The sequence below is a fragment of the Marmota monax genome, unplaced genomic scaffold (genome assembly GCF_021218885.2).
Source record: "Marmota monax isolate L192 unplaced genomic scaffold, Marmota_monax_Labrador192_F-V1.1 WCK01_AAM20220418_F8-fsc00086, whole genome shotgun sequence".
Classification (NCBI taxonomy): domain Eukaryota; kingdom Metazoa; phylum Chordata; class Mammalia; order Rodentia; family Sciuridae; genus Marmota; species Marmota monax.
The window spans coordinates 180,690-200,227 of record NW_026693086.1 but is presented as its reverse complement, the minus strand read 5'-3'; the positions used below and the strand labels follow the sequence as shown (position 1 = coordinate 200,227).

At 40.0% G+C, this 19,538-nt stretch overlaps 2 protein-coding genes across 3 annotated transcripts in view; both read right to left on the bottom strand.

The window, feature by feature from the left end:
* Nucleotides 1-17,151, bottom strand: part of Vwa3a (von Willebrand factor A domain containing 3A) — a 58,506-nt gene extending 41,355 nt beyond the window's left edge. The window contains exons 1-2 of one of the 2 annotated variants that reach the window (XM_058582621.1): nt 11,260-17,151; nt 2,442-2,565 (exon numbers count right to left, since the gene is read on the bottom strand). In XM_058582621.1, coding sequence (XP_058438604.1) covers nt 2,442-2,564 — 123 coding nt within the window. In that variant the 5' untranslated portion in view covers nt 2,565; nt 11,260-17,151. Of the gene's footprint in view, nt 1-2,441; nt 2,566-6,913; nt 7,514-11,259 lie in introns of those variants that run through there. The other variant, XM_046454715.2, reaches the window with a different exon arrangement.
* Nucleotides 17,152-17,597: 446 nt separating this feature from the next.
* Nucleotides 17,598-19,538, bottom strand: part of Mosmo (modulator of smoothened) — a 63,252-nt gene continuing 61,311 nt past the window's right edge. Inside the window, exon 3 of the mRNA XM_046454716.2 lies at nt 17,598-18,012. Within this exon, the coding sequence (XP_046310672.1) occupies nt 17,828-18,012 (185 nt within the window). The 3' untranslated portion in view covers nt 17,598-17,827. The remainder of the gene's footprint in view (nt 18,013-19,538) is intronic.

The following is a 19,538-nucleotide window of genomic DNA, read 5'->3' as shown; positions in this document are numbered from 1 at the left end:
GTCTCAGAGAGGAGCCATGCCATTAAGAGAACAGAGCGGGGGAAGTTGATGGAAAATGACTGGGTGGAGATGGGGAGGCCGATTAGTCGCCTGAGCTGGAAATTCACCTTCCAGGTGGAGGCCTGGGGGTGGGTAGGGCTTGAAGACCAGAAAGGCAGCCACGTGTTAGAGTGCAGAGAATATAGGGTAGTGGGACCTAAGAAGAGGCTGGACGGACCCCTCTCCCCACAGCCTGGATCAGGTGGGGACTCTGAAGGAGCTTCCAGGACACTACTGCAGTTTCTGTGGCACAGAGGTCCTAAGTGTTGCCAGAGCCGGCCACGATTCAGCTGGGGGGTGAGACCCCAGCTTGGCCCCATGTGTGACACCCTTTCCTCCAGTGGTATCTAAGGACTGTGGGGTGAGTCTGAGCACTCTTTACAACCCGGCTGGGACCCCAGGCCAGATTCAAAGATGTTTGAACCCTAAGTGGGTTCTCCTGGATCTTGTGTGTGCCAGGGCTCTCCTGGGAGTGGGCGGGGTGTGGAGGAGGAGATGGATACTACCTGGTGGCTGGATGAGCTACTGTGCCCAGGTAGAGGCATTCTACATTTCCTAGCTTCGTGACGGGGCACTGCCTCCCTTTCTCCATCTGTATAATGGGCATTGTGAAGCTATGGTTATAGAATATAACCTTGAGTGTCCCTGCACAAACAATTCTCCACCATGATCCTTATTTTCCCCTGAGGTTTGGTCATAAATGTACTCCCCCAAAAGCAAAAACAATGAAAATAAAACACTGCTACTATCTTCCCTCTAGATAGCATCCATGCCTTCGTTCTGTGCCTGAGACCTGCTCTGTCCTCTGTTCCAAAAGGAAATTAGCAGGTATGAAGGAAGCATGAAAAACACGCTCAATAATCATAGCAAAACCTAAGCAGCACTTACTGTTAAGTATTTTCCATACATTAACCTATTTACCTCTACAAAGTAGGTTCATCATCATCATAACCCCATTTTACTGACAAGGAAACTGAAGCACAGAGCACTTAAGTAATTTGCCCAAGGCCACACAGAGAGTAATGGTGGAGCTGGGATTCAATCCCAGGCTTATGAAGCTCAAGTCATGCTTGTAACCATAACACTACGCCAGTGCTGAACTGCTTATCTCCTGAAAGAATGAGAGAAAGGACTGAGAACTTGCTCCTTATGTGATTCCATGCTAATCAACATCCTGCCCTTGAAAGGCACCCATTAATAGCAGGGTCCCTGTCCTTTACTTCAGGAAATGCTGCTCTGTCTCCTGCGAACACTAGATGTCACTCTTCTCATCTTTAAGGGCTGGCTGGGACCTCTGAGCTTGGGAGCATTTCACCTTCCATCTTCCTTGCATTTGAAATCATCTTTCATGTTGGAGGACGTGGATTTTAAGTTACTAATATTTGGAGATCTACTCTTAACCACATTTTAGATTTGGACTGCTCGTTACATATGAAAGTAGATGCTTTACATGGAGCGGTGTTGGGCAATTCTTTCCCTCTTTCCTACAACTCTCTATCAGAGAGGAAAAGGAGACTCTGAATATGGCTGATAAATTAAGAGTGGTCCTTTGTACACCTGGGAAGTCACCTCACATTTTGATATGAAGTTAGTTGGAATAAAGAGCATGCCATCAACATTTGAAATCACTGAAATATTTCTTCAGCATTTCAAGACGCTGTTGACCTTTCCTCATTTCCTTTTAATTAAACTTGCATTCCCATAAATGCTGAAACTTGAGAAAAGAAAATAGGACTGTTCTTCTGGTTGTTTAATTACCAACATTAGAATGGTATGGTTTTAAACGGATTACCATTCAAAGGTACCATATTTAAATTCTAGATATTCTAGTAGGTTAGCTGATGGTTGTGGGATAGCCTTGCACCTGACAACCAGCCATGGTGTCTCTTTCCATTGTAGAATGAATGTTCTAGACAGTCCCACCCCCTCTGGAAAGCAGCTTGCTAATACATGGAGAGTCAGCCTAATACCAAAGTCTGTCTATTCTAGAGCTTAATTCTGTCACGACTCTCTTGCTTTACCAGCACTTTCTGAAACAGAATTTTCTATCTAAATTTTAGGGAATCCTAAAATTAAAAAAAAAAAGTCTTAGGAAGGGGAACTTTAGAATAAAATACTTTACGGACTTTGACAACATGATCAGAATCTTGACAGACTCCTGAATATTTAATGATGTGGCCAAAAAGACTATAAAATTCCTATGAACAACAAAGATTTTCTTCATTCATTTCTAAAGGCAGGGGATTAGAGATTAATGCTTAATTAACCTTTTTCTTTTTCTTTTTTCTTTTTTTTTTTAGTCTGGGGATCTTATGTGAAGAAAGAAATACCCAGAGTTGATGGTGTTCTCTGTGCCCTAGCTGTGACATGTCACCACTCACTAAAAGTGCCTTGGTTTTTACCAGTAAGTCCTGGGTCTGGTTAACGTGGGTGACCAGTAATCCATTGTCTGGATTCTGGCTGGGTCCATTCATATTCTTCTGGGTCAATTGTTTCCTTGGATCTCTATCAGTGTTTTTCTTCATGCTACAAAACATAAAGTGATTAGATCAATGTCCTGGACATCGACTCTACACAACCAGTGCCTCCCTCTTTTCTTTTCTCTAGTTCCAAAAGGATTCCAAGAACATTGCTATTTCTGTGCAGGAACTGAGAGGGTGCCTGTAGAGTCCTGATCAGTTATGGACTTCAAGTTCGTGAGACATTACATCATACCGTTTTGGTGGTTAGATAATGAAAGCCCCCAGGTAGATAGATGTAAAATGTTGCAATAACCATTATCTGGTCTCACCTTCAAGGCAGACATTCCCCTCTCGATTCCCATGGGAAAAAAACATTGCTGTTGCTGTTTTTATTTGCAAAACCAGAGAATCCTGCTTAGGAATGATTTTCCAGAAATCTATTATCTTGACCATGGAAGACATGACTAATTTGAGTCCCATTATAAAAATAACCTACTCTTATTTTCCTAAGGAGGAAAAGAACACAAGAGGATAAACACAGCATGTAGACAATATTTTTGCGGGGTTTGCTCAGCTCAGCTATTCTTTAGTTACCAATACACTAAATACATATTGAACATCTAGTAGGTTTAAGGCATTGTGCTTTGTGCTAAGGATTCAAAGGTGAACACGGTGACAAGGGTTTCTCCACCTTGGCCTTCTGATGTTCGGGGGTGGAACATTCGGTTGTGTGTGTACATTGCAGAATGTTTGGCAGTGTCCCCGGCTGCTCCCTGTTAGATGCCACCAGCACCTTCCTCCTCCTTGAGATAAAAGCATCTCTGGACATTGCCAAGTATCCCCCTGATGATGGGGGCGGGGGGGAGAGGTGCAAAACTGACCCCGGTTCAGAACCAGTGAGATAGGTATTGTCCTTGACCTTGTGGGGTTTATATTCTAAAATTGGTCTGAAAAATCAAAATTACACACCGTGGCACACGCTGTGAAGGAAACAGGAGGCTGTCATAGAAAGGCATCAGGAAAGGAGCTCTTCTGCAAGGTGAAGTGGTGGGGGCAGGTGTCTTTTGAGCTCAGATCTTTTTGAAGGGTGAAAAGGAGAGTCCATGGGAAGGATGGGAAGGCAGAGTGAACAGCCGGTTTCCAAACCCTGAGGTGAGGAAGAGCTTGGCCAATCCAAGGAACTCACAGATGAGTTTGGCCAGATGGTAGGAATTTCAAGATGAGGAGAGTAGAATAGAAAGAATATTGAGATGAGATTGAGCTCTGAGCTCACCCTTGAGTGAGATCCTTCTGCTTTGGAAGGTACCGCTTATTGGAGGTGTATATCCAAGATGGATTCTCACTGGGAATTTGTTATTAGGAGCAGGAAGAGGCTCTCCAGGGGAAGGTGGAGGGGATGGTCATTTCTGCTTTCGTTTCTGTGGGGCCATGGTCTCTGGCTTCTTCCCTTCCTGCCTGCTCCTTCTCAGGCTCCTTCCCAGACTTCTCCTCTACCTGCTTTCCTGGAGACTAAGGAGGGTGCATGGCTCTCATGTCTCGTCTTACCAGGCTTCCACTGCCACCTATCCATGACGACTGCCATTTGTACATCAAGAGCTCAGATGTCCCTCCCTGACTCTAGAGCTGTGTATTCACTGACACTGGATATTTCCACTTGAAGCATTTCAAACCCAGTGTGTTCAACACTGAACTCATGATATTCCCTACAACACTCTCCTCTTTCCATTGTTTTCTACAGAAAAGAACCACCATCTACTTAGCATCTACTTACAGGAGTCAAAAATCTAGGAATTGTTCTTGACACTCACTCCTGATGCCATTCCATCATCTCATCCTGTTAGTTTTAAGACTCTCTCAAATTTCATCATTTATCTGTCTCCATGGACATTTCTCCAGTCCAGGCACTGTCACCTCTGTCACAGACACTGCAGTAGACCCTGGCTTGTCCCTCTAGGTCCTCTCAGCCCTCCCATCCAATCTGTTCTCTTTACCAACTGGAGTATCTTTTAAAAACATGAATCAAGATTTGTGCTGTCATCTTCTCCCTGTTGCTCAAAACACATCAAAGACTTCCCTTTTTCCCTAGGAGGAAGACTAAGATCCTTGAAATGGAATTTGAGGCCCCACAGGTTTGACTGCTGCTCATCAACCTCTCTAGACTTCCTACTTTCCCACGCACCCTCCCTTCTGTGTTCCACAAGGGCCCTGGAATGCTTCATAGTTCCTCTCACCCCAGGATCTTTGCATGTGCTGCCGTCTTTGCTTTGGAACATTCTCCTCCCATCCCTGTACTCTCCTCATCCTTATGTTTCAGCTCATACATGTTTCCTTTGGGAAAAGGCTCTAACATTCCATTCAAGTTCAGGTCACTTTGTTTTATATATTTTCCCAGGACGGTGTTCCTTTCTTTTAAATAGCTTGTCTTAATTTGGAATGATAAATACATTAGCATGATTTTTAAAGAAATGGCATGTCTCTCCCATGATGCTATTGTTTACCTGAGAGCAGGGACTGACAAACAATAAGTATTTTGAGGACGTGAGGATAAGGAAAGGAGGTTAAAAAACTGCCTCGACTCTTGAATTTCTAACTATTCATCCCAGGCATTTGGTAAGAATAGACTCATTTTTTGCTCTTGGTCTCTGTGAACCTGTTTCTTATAACTCTACTTTTTGGCTTAAGCTAGCTTATTTCAGTTTCTGTTACTTGCAACCAAACAAATCCTGGCTATGCCGCAACCTGTGAGACACTATGAAGTTGCAGCTCAAACATTAGTATATTCTCTTAGGAAATTGCTCCATGAAAGAGCTTAGCAATGGTTCAGTAACTGGCTTTTCACTTCTTTTATTTGGAAGATGCTTTATTATCTGGGAAGCACCAGGGTCATGTGGCAGTGTCTTAAATTAAAAACCCAAACTGGTTTGACTTCAGTGAGCTTTTCTGGAAATCCTATGGCAGGGACTGTTGAAACAGAAATGCCTGATGAACAGGGGCCCCTTCATAGGGTCTCAGTTCCTTATTTGCGGGGTGGTGGTGGTGATTAATGCTTTTTAAAATGCATTTGAGGCCTGTGAATGATTCTGGGGGCTCTTGCATGGGCCAGTGGAGGAGACCAAGCAATGTGGGGCCTGGGAAGAGCTCTGGACCTTGGGTTTTCTCATCTGCAGAGTGGAAGAGGGATGAAGTAACCGAGGGCCTACTTCAACTTCACTGTCAAGAGGATCGAATGAAATCAAGTTTGAGAAAGTGCTTTTCAAAATACAAAGTACTGTAGAAATACAGAATGCCACTAAATATCTGCCGCCTTGAAGCACTTCAGCATGAGACTCCTAAGCACTTATTCCTTTCATGAATATTTCAAGTGCCTTCAGGGACCCAGAGAGAGCTGGTACTGGGGAGTAGGATGAACTGTCACAGCCTTACCCTCAGGCCTCTGTACAGAGTCAAACAGGACCCTCCACCCATTTTAGTGTTTTCCATAGCAGACTTCACCATCTGACCTTCTGTATGCCAATGGTCTACTCCTTCTGTCCCAACCTGAGCACACTAGACGTGAGCTCCCTGCGGGCAGTGACTTAGAAATGACCACTGCTAGAATACTTTTACAGTGCCTAAAACATAGTAGCTTCTTAAAAAACAAAAAGGCACTTATTGAACAAATGCTTTAAGGGCAGGCCCAGAATTTGGGCAAAGGTGGGCCATATTGCCCAGGGAGAGTGGCTAGAAGAGAAGGGAAAGTACAAACTGGTCCATGGCTGTTGGCATTTTGGTCAAAGGGATGGAGGAAGTGCTGATTTGGGGATAAAAGAAAACCTTCAGCTAACTTTCTGATTTATTAACAGCTGATTCTCCTAAATATTCATCCAGGATAAAGCCATCCCCAGGGTTTGTGCTTTTAACTGCAGAATTGTCTCATGTCTTGTCCCCAGCCAATCATGTTGCCAGAATGATTTTTTCCTAATATGCAGAGTTCCTGCTATCACTGCCTGTTTAGAACTCTGCCATGGCTCTAAGTCAAACAAGTCAGACCTTCTTCCCGAGAACCCCTATTTCCACATCTTACTATTTCATACCTACCTGTGCTCAAGCTGTTCTCAAAATGCCCCTTTCCTCTTTCATCTGGCAATAAACTCAGTAAGTTCCTTCAGACTCCTATTTGCTATCCCAAACTCCGTAGCAGAAACCCTGTGGAAGTCTTGTTTGCTATTCTATTTCATATCAAGTTGTCATGGTGTCTCCCCAACCAGCTTCTCTATTGCATACCCTCGGCACCTAGAACCAGGCTTGGCAGGCAGGGAGCAGGGACTTAAGATCCCAGGCTCCCTAAAGCTTTCTTGCTCAGTCAAGGAATTAGCATCTGGGCCTCTCCTGCCCTCTTTCTTCCAAACCCTGTCCACCCTTGGGACACTCACCTGCCTTTATTTGCATTTCCTTTTATTTCTCCATCTGTGGGAGAAGGGTCTCTGGCACTCCAGGGCTCTGCTTCTCCTGCTTCTGATTTCTAGTTGCTCCAAGCTCCTCTAAGCAACTCCATAGGGGAGCCTGCCCTGCAGGAAGTGTTAGCTGGTCTCCAAGGCAACCGACCAAGCCACTGCAGCTTGGGGCAGGGCAAGGGGAAAACTCTGGCCCCAGGGAAGAGTTATCACCTCTTTGTTGTTAAGAACCTCTCCCAGGCAATCTACTTTCACCCTCACTAGATCCTAGAAGCAGGATTTGGATCTCTTTTCTATTTTTAGAACCTCTGGGTCAGCAGAGGACTATGGTTTAGACCTGCTGTTTTCTTGTGGTAGAAATGGAAGATACCAGAGAGCCTGTAATGAGCATGAAAATGGAGATCTTCTCCTTAGACTCCCTAGGTCTCCCTGGGAGAAGACTGACAGTCTCCACCCCCACCATGCCCAGTCCTGCCCAAGCCTGGCTAATATGGCAGCATGCTCAGTGACCTCTTAGCATCACAAGACAATTATCTTCTACAGTGGTTCCTAGACCTGGGTGCCCATCCGAATCACCTGGGCTGTTTGCTAAGCAAGCATGTACATTCTCACGCAGGCGATTGATTAGAACTGTGGCCATTGTGGGAGCATGAACCTTTAACAATGGTCTCAAGTGATTATGATGTAACCAGGTCCTGGCCCATCACTGGGGGCCTCTCTAACCCCTTCTTTTATAGAGTTCAAGAGAAATGAAGTGATGAATCCAATGTCAACCAGCTTGTAAGTGGCTAAGGTATCTGCACTTAGTTTTTCTTATCCAGGTAATTTCTCAAAATCAGTCTTCAGTTTCTGAACCTTTAATAAGAAGTTAGAACATGTGCAGTCTGTGGTAGTTATCATGTTACAGTTGTCCTTTAGATGTTGAGCCCAGCAGCGTCTCCTACAGGCCAGGTCAGGAACAACCACACTCCTCAAAGTAGAAACTTGATCCAGCATGTTACTTGGGCAGTCATGGGCTGGGAGCACCATGTGTAAAGCCAGGGTATTTAGCATTTAGCAACACCACCAAGAGCGAGATCAGAAAGAAGGGACTCACAGGCCACAATAACCCATGGCTACTCTGTGAATAGGAGGTGAGGATCTTGGTGCCCACCTTGATGGAAATCCTGGGTGGAAGAGGTGGGCTAATTTTGAGACACAACTTTGTGAGACATGGCAGGTCATCTAATACTCTCATTTCCCTGGGTCCCTGGATACATGGGTTTTTAATGTTTTACAAGCCGTAAAACTCAGTACTGAAAACTCTTGTTATTGCTTTCTTCTACTCGAGCTTACATGACACACATTCTGAATGTTCTTGTGCAAAATGGATAAAGCAGAGTAAGATTTTCAGGTTGACCAGCCAAGAAGAAGCTGTGTGTGGGTACCATTTTTCTCAGCTCCCCTCAGAATGTAGACTGATTGGCCCCATGTAAGGCATCAGAGCATAACAGGAATTTCTCCTATTTGAGGCTCTTGGGACCTGATCAGGGTCAACTCATATTCCATGTGAGAGCTGGTAACATTTCCCTAGGCATATGGAGAGACCTTTTTGTGTGTGTGTATGTGTGTGTGTGTGTGTGTGGTTACTAATTTGTGTTTTCCTTTATTTCAAGCCTTCATTTCAAACTAGGGGGCAGGTGCTTTTTGTTGAGTGGAGAAGCAGCATGAAGTCAACAGCTCTGTCTTTTGTAAAAGTCTCAGCTCACTAAAAGATTCAAGGGACATGCTGAGGCAGGGAAGGTAAGTGATGTGTTAAATGTCAAGTGGCAGTGTATCAAAATCCTTTCAATTAAAAGACAGAAACCTGCATCAAAGTGGCTTCAGGAAAAAAAAAAAAGAATTTATTTGTTTAAATAATAGAAAAGCCAGGGATAGTTCTGGATTCAGGCCTGACTTGACCCAAAGGCTAAAATAATGTTAACAGAACACCCATCTCCATTCCTCAGCTTCCTTTCTTCTGTGATTGATTGATTCCTAGGTAGGCTTTTCAGGTGTGGCTGGCAAACTTTGGACCCAAGCAGTGCCAAGCTTCTCCCCAACTGAGCAACCCTAAAGAAACAACATTTCTTTCCAGTTCCAGCGAGTTCCAGGCTTGGCTTCTTGGTTATATGGCACACTCATTCCTGAGGGAATCACTGTGCCCTGATTGCCCAGGCCAGCTTCTGTGTCCAGCTTTGGGGCCAGAAAGTGAAATCAGCCCACAAAGCCACATAGCCTGAGGTAGGAAAGGAGCAACTTTCCAAAAGAAAGAGGATGTGGGTACTAAGCTAACATGCCTCTGAAGGAAGCCAAGGGGAGGGAGATTCTCCTAGATGAACAGAGATCTGAAAATGAGAAGGAGTGGAGGCCTCTCAGTGCTGGGTAGCAAGGCCTTGGTGAGCCACAACCTAAGAGGACCCATGAGTACTCAGTGCACTCAAAACCATAGGCACAGGAGGTCCCCAGCTCACCACTGTATCATGCCCCAAGTATGGGACATCTGAGGCCTTGGCAGTAATGTGTGGATAAATGACTGGGGGGGGGGGGTTTCTTCCTAATGTTTGAGCCATGGACCTCTGCAAAACTTAGGGTACCCTAATAAATTCCCTACCCAGAGCACAGAGGGGATCTATTGATTTTTAAGTGCTATGGAGGGGTGTGTGGAGTAGCCTGTCTGGGGAAATTTCCATGGATGCTTAAATCCAAGAGCTCCACAGAACCCAACAGATGACATCACTAGTTTTACCAGTGAAGTACATCGACACTATAAAATGCCATTAAACAATGATTGTAAAGAGAAAGCTTGACAATGAGATAGGAATGATGGAAGAGTAAATACAAACAAGTTGGTTTTTCCTACTTTTTTTTCCTTACAGCAAAGTAGATAATATTCCAAAGTTGTTTCTAAATAGGGACTACCTTTTATGGTTCCTTGCATCTCACATCCAGAAGCAGCAAGCCATAGATTTAGCTGCTCGTGTTTGAGCCAAAGAATCATGCAACTGGGACAAGCTATTTTTATTTCCTTTAGACTAGACAAACTGGCCATGTGCGACAGCAGAAGGAGCCCTAGATCTGAAGTCAGGGAACCTAGGCTTGAAACTCAGATTGACCAATGACTAGTTAGTTACAGAACCTTGGGTAAGTAGTTCACCTTTTGATCCCTAGTTTTCTGGTCTATAAAATACCACCTCTGATGACACAGGAAGAGGATTAATTAAGATGACATGGAAGAGCAAATGACACGTGAATTTAATGTTCTTTCTGTAAACTTACTGAATGCTACTATTACCTAACCACAGCACTTTTGAAAATATGAATTATCTTAATAGAGTGGTTGCTATGCTTCAGTTAGATTATCAGGTTATTTTGATATTTGGGAAGTTTTTGTAATTAAGACCTAAGCTCACCAAAGCATTATTTATATTAACAAAAACCTGGAAACAACCTAAATTTATGTAAAATGGAATATTATGTAGACTGGGGAAGCAGTGGTAGATACATATATGATATTGCTTTTGTTAAACTGAAGGGAGAGTAAAGTATCTGTTGGAATGCTCAATAAACTAGTATTAATGGTTCTCTGGAAGGTGGATTGTGGGTGTGGAAACTTTTAACTTCCTGTGTTCCTATTTTGGACTTTTTGGGTTTGTTTTTAAAAGATTTTTTTTACAGATATATGTTATAAAAAGAAAACCCTTTGTGCCAGTTTAGGGTCATGATCACTTCCTTCATGATAGCTCTTTGAGACAAGAAAAAGTTGTCAATTACCCTAAAAGCAGAAATACAGTCACGTACTAGAACAGTGAGTATAGGGTAGGATTGCAAACAATAAGTCCACTATGCTCATTTAATTGGTAAAATATACAGGTGGTCAAATCTTTTTTAGATGTGTAGATTCATTTTTTTTTTTACCCTAGAGCAATTATGGATAAGAAAAGATTTTTGTTGTTGTTGTTCTTCCAGTGCATTTGCATTGGCCACAGAAAACACAGCAACACAAAAGAAAAAGTTTTAATTTTTAAAGAACATATGTGAGTTGTCTTAGACAGTTTTAAATATTTAAACACGAGAAAGGGTGCCAGAGTCAGTACATGGCATTTATTTTACTGACTTGCCCTGACAGATAACAAATGGAGAGTGATTTAATAGTGACCACATATCACTGGCAATATTTATTAAAATACCTTAAAATGGTCAATTGGAGAAAACCACATCTAAATGAAATCAAACTCTTGAATCTATTCCTTTTAGCAGAAATAATTAAGAACATCTTGGCAAGACCAAATCTTTGCAAAACATACCAAATGTAGGGCTTCGAGACAGCAGAGAACCCACAAGCTTGAAGAAGCCTCCAGAGAGTTCTCTCAAGATCAACAGGACACTTGCATCATCCTGTTCCTGTTTGTATCAGCAGCAATGTGAGAGCCGAGTTCAGTAAGAATCTTGAGTCCACAAGGAAATCCTGAGATCAATGAAACTGACATATTAAATGGGGACATACCCACTGATAAAGTAACTACACTAGATCTAGACCAGCCTCTGCCTTCAGGAAGAATTTTACTGAAATAATTCTAGCAAATAGGTAACTGGGTCTTTTAAATTTCCAGGAAATATGGTTTCATAAATTTCCTTTATAATCTATCCCTGAATTTATATTACATATATATATATATTTTTTTTTTTTTGCTTTAGTTGTCAATGGAACTTTATTTTTATTTATTTGTATGAGGTGCTGAGAATCGAACACAGTGCCTAACACATGCTAGGCAAGCACTCTACTATTGACCAACAACCTCAGCCCCTGAATTTAATCTTGATAATTCAATTTCATAGGTAAAGCATTGTGCCAGGTCTCTCAGGAACACGAGAAAGCCATATTCCTTGCATTCTAGAGTTTATAATCTAGTTAAAAAAAATGTTTTAGTGATAATAGCAGCAACCAACATTTGAATGCTTACTCTGTACCTGGCACTTGGTCTCATTTAAACAAACAATAGCCCCATAAGTAGGTATGGTTATTAGCCCCATTGTATAGATAAAAAAACCAAGGCTCACAGACCTTGGTTAAATGATTTGCCTGAAGGTCACAAAACTAAAACTGTGAACTGAGATTTGAATGCAGGGGTCTACTCCCCTCCAGTACTGTTACAGAGGAATAAGCAAAAGGAAAACAAAGGATTAGGTATAGTTCAACACAAGCAGGATTAAAGAAAACCACCAGAAGTAGACAATGCAGACACAGCCACAACAGCAAGCAGGTTGTAGTCAGAGAATGGAGAGCAGGCTGGTTGTCAGAAAAAGTAAACAGTGAGGAGGTTGAGGAGGCCGCTCAAAGCCTAGTCATGGAGAGTTTTCTATGCCAGCTTACCGGAGTTGGGGCTTTCATCTGCGCAATGGGAATGACAAAAATGTGAATGAGGACGTAATACACTTCATTTAAAGAATATTTTGGCAGAATCCACTTGGAGTGCTAGGAATCAAACCCAAGGCCTCACCCATGCCAGGCAAGGGCTTCTACCACCGAGCCACACTCTGGGCCCAACAGAAATGACTTGGTGGATGAGCATCAGATGAAGATGAGCTGAAGACAGGTGGGTTCAGATGGCTGTAGAATGAGAATATTTGTCCTAGGATCAATGTGCATTTGTCAAAGACATTCTTTCCTATGTTGAGGGCTCTGCTGAGACCTAGTCGAGAGACTTTAGGAAAGTCAGAAAGCCTTTCTGAGGCCTCAATTTCTTCATCTGAAAATGGAAACCCTGGACAAGCTCTTTGAGACTTCATCCAACTATGAAATTTTGGGTTTCATGAAAAATCTCTTCTTGAAACTCTTGAAAATTAATCTTAGGTGGTCTCTGTCTATAATTAGAACTGGGGTTGATAGGCACAAACCTTGATTGTGCTTGAAAATATCATCCTGTGGTATTTTCCTCTTCTGGGAAAAGAACCAAAACTCTAAAAAAATAATACATTATACTTTCTATCTTTAATACCACTTATAAATAACTGCCTTTACTTTGTTGCTGGGTAACTGTGACCCACAAGAGAAGCCACAGTCCTCTCATTTTGGAGTTTCCCCCATAATCCCATAGGGCAGCTAGAATAGAACTGATGGAAGACTTAGTCAAAAATAAGGTATTTTTTGAGCACGTTATTGTTAAAACTATGCTGCTGCCTTTTCCGAAGAAAAGGAAAAAGTCTGGTATATGCCTACCATTACAGTTACCAATTGACCTATTCATTAGTGCTTATCAAAAAGAACCCTCTTGAGTACCTCTAATCGGTGTTATGTATCAGAATAAGATCTGGATAGTGTGAAGATTGAGTGACCTAATGACTACCCTAGTTTGCCTGGATTTTCCCCCAAAAAGTCCCACATTGTGGGAATCCCTAGGTCTCAGGCTACCTGGAATGGTTGGGCACCCTATGAAGATGATTTCAAGTCCCAGAACTCAAAACCATCTTTTACCATGTCTTAACCCTTAACACCCCAGGAGGCTCTTGGAAAAGGCATATAAAGAAGAAACAGCAGTGAAGGTGAGATATTCACTAGTTGTTATTGTGCTGGGCTAATCTTGATACCTCCATAGAGGGCTCTAGTAAGGCTATAATGTGGGGTAAATGGACCTGTCTAAAGACCAAGGGCCTTTATCTCGTTCTTTCAACCCACATTTTAAGATCTTAGAAGCTAAGATCCTTTGGCGTGAAGTAAAAGTAGACACAGCAGAAGACTGAAGCCAAGATAGAGCTAAGTCTATATGCAAGAAAGAAAAGAAAGATGGCTGGTTTTCCGGGCTTTGGCTCAATTTTTTTCCTCCTAGTTCATGGAAATTTGATGCAGAAGACAAATCCACGTGTATGTGGTGTTTTATTGCTAAATGGCTCTTCTTATTACTAAACATGGCATAATCAGTGACCTGGAATATTAATGGCAGCTCTGACCTAGGAGTGAGCTAGGAGTGGAAGAAGAGAGGGAACCCTTCCCCACCACAATGCTAACAAGAGGCATGGAAGTGTCTCTGTGTATATATGTGGAACCTCTATAAGAAATTAATTTTTTAAATCAAAGCTTATGCAAAGTAATAGAAGCCTTTTTAGTTTCTTTAGTAGACAATTTATTTTGATAAACTTGCTCAATAACAAAAATACAAGTGAAGAAAATTATGTTCATTTTATACAGTTGTATTAACAATTGTTTTGAAACTATTAATTGAAAAAATGTCAAAACCAATTAGAAAACAATTCTTAATAAAGTTTGGGATAATATACAGACCTTAATCACAAACTTTAAAATCTCTTGAGGTGATACAACTACAAGTCCTGTGTAGTGAATTCTGCCTACACAGGCCATTTTTTTCCTTCATGTATCTTATCCTTCAAAATTTTTCTGAAAGACAGCTTACTGTTTTGAACTGTGAATGCAAATTTAATTTTTAAAAGAAGATCAAAGTGGGTTGATAAAGCGGTTACTATAGTAAGAGTAATTTGTGTCTACTAGTCTTATAATAAAGACAAATTAAATGCAACATGTTCTTCCCATGAAGCCCACGATGCAAAATAATAGCTAACAATATATCCAAAGTTACCTTTCAATACTTTTTTTCTGGGCCTTTCTCTAAATCAATAGATTGTTTGTCACCAGGACTATTTAGTATTTCACTTAAGAGATTAAACAGTGATTTCATAGAACATCAAGTGGAGATATCAAAGCTTTAGGCAAAAGGGTAAAAACCAATAGTGTTTTGGTCATCTAGAACATTAAAAAGAAAAAAAAAAGCCATCCTTCAAAAACAAAACAGAAAATAGGTTAAGAGGTGGACAAGTCAGAAAAATCACATTCACATGTTAACAACATAGAACATGGATTACCTTTGGAAAGAATCATACTGAAATGTTTACTTTTAATGAACTTAATGTTTTTATGTTTACAGGTGTCTAGGCATGTTCGATAGGAGCTTCCAAAAATTTCAAACTAATTCAGTCTTGTGCAAATAAAACGAAAAGATAGTTTTCAGCATTTTACAGTGATATTCTTAGGTATGAGAAGAACGTACTCTCTAAAAACAATGTAACAGACAAAAGTTGGACAAATGATTGCACCATAAAACCGTGTTTTATATACAGTTTACAAGATATGATATCCTGCTATAAATTAATACTGTACTATATAGTACTTATTATAGTGACCTTTTTAAAAGCAACTGCTGACAGTTGACTATCTTTTCACTTACAGGATTTATAGAAAGTTATATGAATGAGTCCATTTCAATGTTTGGTCTGGAAGAGTACAAAGACTTGACCTCACATACTACTCAATGAGATGGTCTTAATCCTGGGTTAGCATGCAGACTGGCTAGAGGAACTTTCCCTCTATCAGTCCTTTATGCACTGGACCTCCAAGACAATGATGAAACCAAGGACAATTTAATGGTTTGGGTAATAGATACAAATAAAACCTTAAATTTTGTAATCTTATATGCAATACCACTGTAAGTGAAAGAAGTAAACAGTGGGGAAATTCTTAGCAGCTGAGAAACTTTCTCTCCCCATGCTCATGATCCAGTTAAAAATATTTTGAGAAACTATTTACAATAAAATCCATCTTTTGGAAGAGAAAATCTCTTGGTTATACCATAAATTAATTTGAACCATACTTTGCTAACACTATATCAGTGGTATAAAGGTGACAACCAAAGCTTTCCTTTAAAGTGTTCCCTTTGATTTGAGGACCTGTCAAATCACAATGGGAAATGCAATCCCAAATGTCCACATGTGTCCGGTGGTACTCTTAGAATTGACTAGACATCACAATACGTGGGGAATGGTCTCCCTTGGGTTTTCCAAAGGTTTTTTTTTACCTGGGGAAGGTAAAAAGGAAAAGTATGACATTCCCTCAGAACGCTCAAGGAACACACCCAGGGGTGGTCCAACACCCCAGCCCATCGTTGACTCAAGAGTGAGCTGAAAATGGGGTTTTCATTCACAATGAAACACTGTAGAATTAACAGTAAGATATATGAATACCAAACAAGCCAGTGTGAAACACATTGAGCTCTTCCATTTCATACTCTGAATATCTGAGGAGGTAGCCCCATCTCTGAAGGAACCATTCTGTAATTTATAAACTATCTTCTTAAGAAACAGTGCATTCATTCCTGCTTGTGTGAAGCATGGGCTACATGAGACTGTCTCTATTATACTGACAGGGACATCTGGGTTGCCATTTCACTAAAAAGAGGAAAAACTTAGCTCCATTGCTGTGAAAACACCCTCCTGTCCACACTTCGAACAGGAGATTATCTATGGTGCTCACCAGGAAAAACAACTAAGCTTTGACACGAAGGCATGGAAATGTGGAGAAGAGAAATACTGTATTTTAAAACCATTTGTGAGTTCAAGCATTGGCTACAATGCTTTTTTAAGGAAAAAAACTTAAAGCTGTGGGTTTAGTACAGCCCTTTAAAATAAATGCAAAAAATGTTAGCTTTTAGCAAACAAAGGCATACAGCAAATAAAGAAAATATTGTATTGCTTGAGTTTTTGGTAAAGGTATGTGAATAATGCTTACAGATAAAAGAACATAAACATTAATTTTTATGGCAGAGTGAAATTAATGTTGTAAGTAGTCAAAAAAGCCAGATGTTTGCTAGTGAACTTTGTATTTACGTAAAGTTGTGTGCTTGAACACATAAAATGCATTATTAATGTAACATACCAAGCCAATAGAAAAAAGAATCTCTATACAATAGACAACAATTTCCAATAATTTAAATAGTGTTAGATTCCCCAAATTATAAGGTTTGACATGATCTTACCTACTACTATCATATACAAATAAATTAACCTACAAAGAATTTTTAGCTTAACTTAAAATTACACCTAGAAAGGTATGGGATTATTTGTACCTATTACAAAAACCGGTTAAAATCAAGGGCTGCTACAAAGAATGAGGTAAACTGAAGACTCTCTCCACTATGCAGCCTTCAGATAAATGGCTTTTTTTCTATTGAGTGAGTTCTAGGTTTGCACACCACAGTGTTTGCTAGCAAAGCATTCAGAGTTCTCTTCCAGGAACTGTTTGCATGTGTGCATATATAAACTTACACACACATACACACACACACACACATATACACACTGTATACTGCATCAGCAAAATATATATATTATATATATATTTATATAAATATAAGGAAGATTTTCCCCACCCACCCACCCCAAACAACATGTCTCTTAGTGTTTTGATTTTTTTTTCCTTTTCTTTTTGTACATAGAGATTAGGGAATTTCAGAATTTTTACATACATTTTAGCAAACACATTTTGATCTATTGGCTTCTCGGTGCAGTAATGCAACGGTAATCCGTTCTGGTGCCAAAGGCTCATACCATTACAAGGAAGTTGTGAACACTAATTTCTTAGGAGGTGAGGCCAGCCCCACATGAACTTCTTTTGCATCCCTCTGGTCCACCATGATTCATAAATACTTAGACTTTTTTTCTCAAATGAATCATTAGACGTTAAAAACGGAACAACAGAGTCACAAAGGGCCACATGCTTTTCAGTGTAAAGCATTCTCCTTCACTAGGTTGCTATCACAGTGCAGACTGACTGCCTGAATATGCTCAGGAGATTTAGTCATTATTGTCTGTATTTGGTTATGGAAAGGCTCTCGATTTTTTTTTTTTAATCCAAAGTGCATAGTGAGAACAAATCAAAGCATTTTTTCCTTTTTAGCATCAGTTTCACCTAAGCATTTTCCTATGAGAGGACAGCTCAGATGCCTTGTCTTTGTCCTCCCACCCTCTAAAAATAAAAATAAAAAATAAAATAAAATAAAAAATAATAGAATCAAGCAGTTTAGACATTCATCAGCCTGGTAAACAAACTTTGCCAGCAAATAGAAGTCCTACTATTGTAAAGAAAATTGATAAGACAAAAAGTACATATGATGACCCAACTACTGTGTTGTTGGGTAATTTATAAGGTTGACCTCCGACTTCATTGATGTAAAATCCTATTGGAAATATTAGGGCAGCCATACAGAAAAGGATCACTGTAAAACAAACCAAAACACAACATTAGTAACATGGTTTGGTGATTATAAAAACAATGAAAATTTGGCACAAAAAAGTTTATAGGAATTATAGATTGATAACAAGGTCAAACCTATTAATAACATGGACCATTTATCAAATACAGCAAAAGCTGAGTTAGCCCTTTATGAAAGTATTAGGATGATTCTGAATTACCAGAAATAAGATGGATACTCTCCAAACTTACTAAGTACTCAATATCCTGTTCTTAGCTATTTAAACTACTAATTAACTGGCTAGCCTAAGTTCTGACCCTACTACCTACCAACTATGCAATCATAGGCATCTGCTTTCTTCTGAAATAGAGGGAAGTATCAGAAGGATAAATAAAATAACTTCAAGCCCCTGGCCAGTGTCAGGTTGACAGGATATACTGAATAAACATTACATACTATTATCATTACAGTTATTATTCTACCAACTCTCTGCTCCTTGAGGTATTAGAAGAAACTGGAGAAAAGGTACATAAAAATAAGTACCATTTATCTTATTCTGATTTTCAATCAGCTAGTAAAAGAACATCAGATCTTTGGGATGATTATCAAATTGTCAGCGTGGTTATCTCTATCATGGACAAAGTTCCAAAAAATAAACTAAAATCTGGCAGAAAGCTTTCTATTATTAACTAAACAAGAAACCTTTTCCAAGTTAAACCTATTGCCAGAATACTGAGAGTGCCCTGGATAAATATATCATCCAGGAATGCTTGTCTAAGTATGTGGGGAGAGAACAGAATTTCATGAGTCCTTAAAAAACCAATTAGGAATCATTTCCTGGATGGAATATCTCCAAGAATATATATTAAAAAGTAGCATTTGCTTAAGTAATATACCACTTAAGAAACACACCAGCACTCCACTTTGTACCACTTGGGTAGATAATTTTATATTGTATAAATAAGATTATTTCATCTTTGGTAAATGACTACACCAAAAAATATTACATAAGTAAACTTGCATGCATTCTGATACCTACTATAGAACAACTGAACAATTCAGGCATTAAAACTTTAATTATTAGAGTTCTTGGTCTTTTTGTTGTACTGTTAACAATAAATAACTATTAATGCTGTCAATGCCCACTTACCACTGTTATCTGTCATCAATTTATAATGCTTCTTATGGCCTACTAGTTTCGTGAATAAAATGCAACCACAATCTAGGTATCTATACATAATCTAGTAAAAAACAGCAGGACAATTGTTTTAAAAACATTTCTTTTTCCATAATGTTGACTAACTCAAGAAACACACAATTTAGAAGAAAAGTGCTTCAGAGATGTACATATTAAATTTGTTGTTTCAACTAACGTTGCAACTTCATGCTTATCTTTTCCATTTTCCACTTTAAAATCAAAATTTACCCTTATAAGTACTCATTTAATGGCTACCGGCAGAATTTAGCATTTTCAAGAGTTAAAATTTTCCAAATTACTACAGAAACTTAATAAAATTTTAAGGAAGCAATGAACTCCTATTCAATTGAAC